The sequence below is a fragment of the Athene cunicularia genome (genome assembly GCF_003259725.1).
Source record: "Athene cunicularia isolate RWA chromosome 27 unlocalized genomic scaffold, athCun1 chr27_part1, whole genome shotgun sequence".
Lineage (NCBI taxonomy): Eukaryota > Metazoa > Chordata > Aves > Strigiformes > Strigidae > Athene > Athene cunicularia.
In genome coordinates, this window is record NW_020799138.1 from 712,699 (window position 1) to 720,826 (window position 8,128).

Sequence of the window (8,128 nt, forward strand, 5' to 3'; positions counted from 1 at the left end):
GTACCGGGCGCACCGCTCCGTCCTGGCCGCCGCCACCGAGTACTTCACTCCGCTGCTCTCGGGCGGCTTCGCGGAGTCGCTCTCGGGCCGCGTGGAGCTGCAGAAGTGGAGCTCGGAGGGCGGCCCCGACCCCGACACGGTGGAGGCCGTCGTCGGCTTCATGTACACCGGCACCATCCGCGTCAGCCCCGGCAACGTGCACGAGGTGCTGGAGATGGCCGACAGGTGAGCGGGGCCCGGGGCGGGGGATTCGCGGGTGAAAAGGACTCTGCAGCTCGAATGGAGCTGTAAACCAGGGATGTTTACTCCGGCGCCGAGGTGCAAGGGGATCTCCGCAAAGCTCGCACACCCCCCCGCACGTTTTACCAAAAATTTACCGAGTGTGGAAATCCCTGTGCATTGGGTTACCCAGCACAAACATACACGTGCGAGCAGGGCTGGGTTGGTCCGAAAAGCCGATGTCAGCAGTTGATGTTAGCTTTGCACCTGCCCATTGCCCCCCGGGGGGCGTCTTCGGGGGTCTTTGGGAGGAAGACTCGGAGTCTTTCTCACTTTTTTTTTTTCCAGAGCATGCGCGGATTCCCTTGGCCGATTTCGAGAATAACAAGAGTGGTTTTCAGGCGGTTTTCTTTCTATCTTATCTAAAGAGAACCAACAGAACTTCTACCATTCGTACGGGGCTATCTTTACTCATTAGCAAAATTCCAGCTAGATAGAGCCATCTGGTACTCAAGGCCAAAAGTATAATGTTTTCCTGAACATTGTGATCCTTTGGTACATTTTCACAGCGAACTGCTTTGTTTTGATGAACACAGCAGTCCTTGGTAAAATTCCACAGAACAGTCTGGGCGAGCAGGGTCCTTAGCAATATTTTAAAAAATACTATAACTTGCTATAAGTAAGTAAATAAGTTGCTAAGCAGTTTTCTATAAGTAAATAAATCTCAAAACAAGTAATCATTTCTCTGTATCAGGGGCTGGCCGCAGCCTGGCGGGCGGCAGCCGGGCTGCATGTCACCCCTGTTCGTTTGTCCTGCAGGTTTCTGCTGACCCGGTTAAAAGAGTTCTGCGGGGAGTTTCTGAAGAAGAAACTCAACCTCTCCAACTGCGTTGCGGTTCACAGCTTAGCGCACATGTATTCCCTGAATCCGCTGGCCCTCAAAGCTCAGGATATGATCAGGAGAAACTTCCACAAAGTTATCCAAGATGAGGAGTTCTACACTTTGCCCTTTCATCTCATCAGAGACTGGCTCTCCGACTCAGAGATCACGGTGGACTCAGAAGAAATCCTCTTTGAGACTGTTTTAAAGTGGGTTCAGAAAAATCCTGATGAAAGGGAGAGGTACTTTGAAGATCTCTTTAAACTGCTTAGGTTGTCTCAGATGAAACCCACTTACCTTACTCGCCACGTCAAATCTGAAAGGCTGGTATCGAGCAACAAAACCTGTGTTAAACTGGTGTCTGAAGCCGTGGAGAGTCACGCCTTGCGGTCTGAGAACCTCCAGTCTGGTAATCTACAACATTCCGCTTGTCCCGCAGCGTTGCTGCCACGTTTTGGACAAAACATGGATGTCATTATGGTGATCGGGGGTGTATCGGAGGGAGGAGACTACCTGAGTGAGTGCGTGGGGTATTTCATCGATGAAGACAGGTGGGTAAACCTGCCCCACATCCACAATCACCTCGACGGGCATGCTGTGGCCGTGACAGAGTCTTACGTTTATGTGGCTGGCTCCATGGAACCAGGCTTTGCCAAGACCGTAGAAAGGTACAATCCAAACAGGAATATCTGGGAGCAAGTCTCAAATCTGATAACCAGAAAGCATTCGTTTGGCCTTACCGAAGTTAAAGGAAACTTGTACAGTATCGGTGGACATGGCAATTTCAGTCCTGGCTTCAAAGACGTGGCCGTTTACAATCCTGAGCAAGACAAATGGCTTAACCTGGAGTCGGCACCAAAGATTCTCCGTGATGTCAAGGCTGTTTCTGTGGAAGACCGGTTCGTTTACGTGGCTGCTCGTACCCCGGTTGACAGCAACAGTGAAGACGGATTGAGGGCGGTTATTATCAGATACGATGCTGAAACCAGGCAGTGGCAGGATGTGGACTCTCTGCCACTCGTTGATAATTACTGCTCTTTTCAGATGTCTGTCGCTAACACAAACTTTTACCATACAGCATCGTGCTGCCCCAAGAGTTACCCTATAGATAATGAGGAAGCCAAGATAAAGATCTCTGGCAGGGCCTCAGATGAAATACTTGAAAGCTTACCCCCAGAGGTTCTTAGCATAGAAGGAGCAGCTATTTGTTATTATAAAGATGATGTTTTTATCATTGGGGGGTGGAAAAACAGCGACGATATCGACAAGCAGTACAGGAAGGAGGCCTATCGGTACTGCGCTGAGAGGAAGCGCTGGATGCTTCTGCCTCCTATGCCTCAGCCTCGCTGCAGAGCGACAGCCTGCCACGTGAGAATTCCCTTCAGGTGCTTGCAGGGAACACAAAGATACCCCATGCCACAAAATTTGATGTGGCAAAAAGATAGAATAAGGCAGATGCAGGAAAGGCAGATGCAGGAAATGCACCGGCACACCCTCAGCTTGCGGAGAATGCCACGCTCGCAGATCGAGTGCTAGCTTCTGGAGCGTCCCTCCTGATGAGTCTAGGAAATACCGTGCTAAACCATTTTGTTAGGCTTGATGTGTCTTTATAAGACACGAGGGGGTTGATTGGATTTGATGCGTAAACCCGGCATCTTACGGTGGGAATTAAGAAGCTCAGAAATTGCGGGTGGATGGGAATTGAGAAGCTGTGTGAATCCAACAGTATTACTTAATGGTGCCCAGGGAGTAACTGTGGCCTGTAACGGGCTGTGAAATATCTCTGGGAGCATTAAGTCTGTTATTTCTCTCTTCAGATCTTTGTTTTCAAGGATTTCTGTAGAGTTAATCTCTAACAGTTCTATTTTTAAGATCAAAGATGTCTATCTTAATAATTTAGTGGTTACATTTGTGTGTGCTTTGAAAGCACCTGGTTTATTTGCACTTACATACTGACATTCCTTTGATTCTTTCCTTCTCAGTGATTAAACTTCACACATATTTGCTGTTAGTGTACTTAGCTTTCCCGAGTTGGAGGCAAGTGCAATAGTTATATACGAAAACAAAAGCACAATCGTTCTTTATAAAATTACTTCAGGATGTTTCTACGTCTATTAAATATTTTGTATCTGCGCGTTGCAGAGAGGCTGCAGAGTTTGTTTGTAAATGGATGGTAGGTAGAACACTAAGACACTTGCTAAAACAGAGAACTTGAGGCAGTAGATTTGTTTTTTTCAAGTGTCCCCGAACATGCTTTGAGTTTGTCTTTGACGACTTTGTTAGAAACTTGGGCCAACGACCAGCTGGGCGAAAGGAGTGAAAACTGGTGAAGCAGCCGCTCGCCCCTCTGTGGGGATGAGTGAGAATGAGATTATTTCAGAGTCATGGATTAAAACCTGAGCTACCTGTAGATCCTTTCTCAAATGTTACGCACGTTTTAATTCCAGCTGCAAAGTGATTAGAAGAGCCCCCCGGAGCCTGTCTCCAGGTGGGTTCCTCCTGAAGTGGGAGACTTGGGCTTTTAGTCTCCAAATATCTGAATTTCCCCGCTTACTGTGGCAGTAAATTTGAGCTGATTTAGATACCTTTTGGCATTTTGAGGTGGTTTTACATAACCCAGTGCCCTGGCTGGCTCTGGTTTGTGCTCCCGAGTGCCCTTCTTACCTCCTTTTCGTCCCCATCCTTCCCTTCCTCCAGGTTTTCACATGCAGCCTAACTCGGGGTCTTAGGGAGGGGAAAGGGAGAAGTAACCAGGGTGTTCCAGGGTTTGTGCAGACAAACTGTGCTGGAGGATCTGTTTGCTGTCTTTGGTTCTTCTGATGATTTGCTGGTGGTTTTGATCTGGGCGACTTCTTTGCAAAAGAATTTCTAAACAGTTTGGGTTTCTTTTTTGTTTTGTTTTCTAATTGTTTAGCTTTCTGAGCTGATACTTCTCATTTTCCAATTCAGCAGGCAACCTAGATCATGTCTGAAACACTGGGTAAGTCTTTCAACCACACAGTGTGTGAAGGTTTCTCTGACATTTGCATCCCTTAATGCTCCTCTTTGCACTTCACTTGCCACTTCTGATATCAGTAACTTGTCCTTTTGTCATGCAGTAATCTAGCCTTGTTTAAAAAAACCACCTTGAAAATCTTAACAGTCTAGTCTCAATTTACTCATCTGTGATAACCGTGTGGTATTTTATTTGCCTGCTGGATTGCTATGCGAGGGCAGATTAAATTGTCCGATGATGACGGCCTAACGCAAGAGAGGGAGGAGGTGAGGCTCAGGTCTGAGGCTGCCGTTACCAAATCCTCTCCTGCAGGCCGGTGCGCGAGGGGTGAATCGGTGGAGTTTGCCCCATGATTTGGCTGGAGTAGTTTAAGAACTAAATTACTGCCCCCGCAGCAGGGTTTGTGAACCCAGGTCTGAAAATGCCTCCCAGCTGTGGTACCACATCACTGATGCCACTTCAGCGGGTGGGGGCTGATTTTGAGCTACTTCACCCCACTTTGCCCAGAAGCAGCCGAGGTGGTTTGACGTACCCCAACCCTCTGGCTTTGCTGTGGGGATTTAACGAGCACTGAAGGTAGCTCTGCCCAAGTCCCCTCGTAGTCTGTCAGCAAATCGGGACAATTTGTCGGGAGAAATACCACGATTATTATTTTGGTTGGAAAACAAGCTAAATAGTTGAATGTGTGGCAGCATGCTGCAGAGTTGGATGCAAAACCAAAACTTCTTGCAGTCTTTTTCTAAGCAGAAGTGATATTGCACTTAGGATGAGAACTTTGGGCTGACATACAGGCTGTGTAGCTTACTAAAGACATTCCACTCACAGACGGCGTCAGAACAGCTCAGTGCCTGGGGAGCTGACGCGTGGACGGCAGCCAGGCCTGCGGGTGCACGGGGAGGGAGCAGCAGCCGCTTGGCTCTCTCTCTGGCTGCACTCGTTCTATGGAATTTTTAAGCAGTTGGGGTATTTTTTTTTTTTTGAGCCTTGACTTTAAGTGGACCAATTGCATTGCACGTGTTTTTTAACTGATGAGTCTTAACTATCCGTTGTATCACATGTAGGTGTTGGAAGAACTGTGTTACCGACCTTGGCTGTAATTTAGCCTGCTGCCCTGTGAGTCGCTAACAGATTCCTTGTGGCCCTTGGCTGCTGTAGCTTGCTGGGTGTTTATAAAATGACCTTATAAACCAAACCCTGGGAATTCCTTCAGTGTGTTTATAGCGGCGAGTTCAACGTCAGGAGGATCCCAGTGTGTGTTCCGTGTTAGAAGGCTGACTTGGAGCCTTCCTAATGTGCAAGAACAAAGATCAGGGTGGTCTTTCCTCCTCCTAGTGACAGTTGTACCTCTGTACCGAGTACGTGCCACAAAATGCATGTTTCATGTCCCGTCTTTCTGCTCGGAGTATTAGTGGAGTAGGACACGTCCTGCCTAGCACCCAGCGGTCACTGTAGTGGTTTCTAGGTGCCGTATGTGTACATAAATACTTTCTGACTACCTGAGAGCTCTGTCCATACGCTGGGTTTGTATTTTTAATAAGACTCTTACAGTAGGATCCCACTCCAGAAACAAAGACGTGCCGGCTCTTTAGCGTGCGTTATGAGTAACTGTGCCAAGCGTTCTGCTGTGCTATTTCGATATGATTTTTCTCCATTACAGCAAATGTTAAAATCTGAACTATTGGCTCAACTTGGGTGTCGCAGAACAGACTGGTCGCTACTGGCAAACTGAGTCACATAGAACTGCAACTTTTTAGGTTCTGTTTAACACAACCTTGTAATAGTATGTTGTAATATTCAGTGGGCTTTAGCAAGCTTAAAATAAGTGGTTTATGGCTTAGGTTTATTTTTAGCGATGTCCACGTTCTGTTAGGGTATAAATCATATCTCTGATTTGACAGTCCTGAGTGGAAGTCTGATAGAACAGGGGCTCCTGAGGATCTAATCCTATTACTAATACGAATGTGAAGTGTGGGACTAACGTGATGTTTGAAGACCATTAAGAGTCAGATGCTCCTCACAGGTCCATGGCCCCGTGGGTCGCAGCGGCCGGGCTCTCCTGGCCCCGTTAACTCCAGCAGGTTGCTCGGGGCAGCAGCACTCCTGTACTTAGTGCCAGTCAGGTAAAGTACGACGCGTGGATAGGCCGTTGGGAACAAACCCTCCTGTCATGTTCTTTACCTTAAATACACTCTACTGAAGTTTGTTGTAATAAGTGAATTAACGAAAATAAACCTTTTATTTCTCTAGCATTCTGTTGAACCTTTTATTTCTACAGTTGCTCTAGGCTGTGGCCAACACACACGTTTTCTGGTGCCACAGAATGAAAGTTGGAAGTACTGCTGCTTCTTTTGGCCTGTATCGGTTGTTTTTATTTTGGGAGAAACAGCTCAGGCTGCCCTGGCTCAGCCGGCTGCTTGCCCTGGGGGTTTCCTCGCGGGACAGCGTAGTCCCGGGCGTTGCGCAGGCCCGGCACCACGCAGCAGCTCAGGGCGCTGCGGTCCGTGCCCATGTCCTGGACGTCGCGCCACTCGTTGGCGTTCGCATCAAAGCACTCGACGTTGAAAGTTGTCGTAAAGCCGTTGTAGCCGCCGACCGCGAACAAAAGATCATCCACGACCGCGATGCCGAAGTTGCTGCGGGGACTGAACATGGTGGGGATCTCCTGCCAGGTGCCGGTCGTAGGGTCGTAGGTCTCGGCGCTGCGGAGCCGGCGGGTACCGTCACATCCTCCCACCTGCGGGTGCCAAAGGTGCAGAGTTGGGGTGGCCCCCACAAACACACCAGCTTCCTTCAAGGCTTGATTCTTTGCGACAGCAGTTTCGGAAGCCTGGTTGGCACAGGCTCCTGCATGGCCAAACTGCACCTACAAATCAGAGAGAGCGAGCAGTGAGGAATACAAGTTGTTTACCTGCAGAGAGTAAAACAGTAAAGAACTGCCTAGGGAAGTGGTGACAGAGGAACAGCAGATCTGCCTCCCTTCTGGGGCTAACAGAACTCCTGGTGGGAACCACAGTCAGCACTGCGATATGCAGAGCCTTTTCTGACCTGGAATCACTCCAGGCTCATCCTCCCTAAATTCCTCCCTCTCCAGAGCTGCTTAACACGCATCTTTTCCGTTCCCACTGCAGGAGCAGGTGGCTATTACGGTCTGTTGCTTTCCCTGGGATCTGTGGGCTCCCTTTACAGCACAGAGAATCCCTTGGAATCTCCAGTGGCAGACTACAGAAGCACAAAAAGCTTTTTATCATTTGTAGTTAGTAACTTCTGCATGTTAAGTTGCTGCTGGCAATTCTGGAAGGTTTAGGCACAGTAAGAAAAGTTGGGGTTTTTTTATTCCTGTTGTAATACATTTTTATTTTAGGCATTTGCCTCCGTTTTTGCACATACCTCTGAAGAGAACATGGTGGCACAAGTCCCAATACACCAGCACACCACCGGCTTGGTGATGCGACCTTCTTTAATACCTCTGCAGATCTTATACTCCTCTGTGCCTCCAATCTGCAGAAAGAAAGAGCCGAGTTGGTTCAAAACTGGACTTTTGTAGAAACCAGATCAAGACGGGCACATGGAAGCATCACTTGGATTTTTGCCCCCCCTTTTTCACTGAATAACAGCTGAAGTCTCAGAACAAAGCCTCCTTTTTTATTTTTAAAGTAGAGGAGACTGCTTGTCTGGGATACATTCAGTTTCTTCTGATTAAAGAAGCATGAAATAAAAACTTGGATATTCAAGAACAGTCTGAATAGCTGCCACTTATCTGTAGCTGTTATTTAGCATCCTTGCAGCCAAGGCCAGATGCTCCCAAAACAAAACACGTGGGTATTTCTCAGATAGGAGTGAACTGGTGTCACTCACCTCTCCAAGCACTACAATCATTTTCACTCCTGGAGTATCCTCGTAACGCAAGACGTGATCCATAAAAGTTGATCCAGGGTATCTGGGTAGAATACAGGGAAAATGGTAGAAGTTAAATCTGTTTCATAAACTTTTCTGAGAGAAGGAAAATTAACAGCCAAATTACCAACAATTCTTCC

General features: G+C 47.8%; 1 protein-coding gene across 1 annotated transcript; it reads left to right on the top strand.

Moving 5' to 3' along the window:
- Position 1: 1 nt before the first annotated feature.
- KLHL11 (kelch like family member 11) lies at positions 2 to 3,587 on the top strand (the record flags this gene model as incomplete). The annotated part of the gene is made up of 2 exons (XM_026864589.1): positions 2 to 225; positions 1,039 to 3,587. Coding segments are annotated over 2 exons (1,821 nt in total), but the record flags the coding sequence as incomplete, so codon positions are not given.
- Positions 3,588 to 8,128: the final 4,541 nt, after the last annotated feature.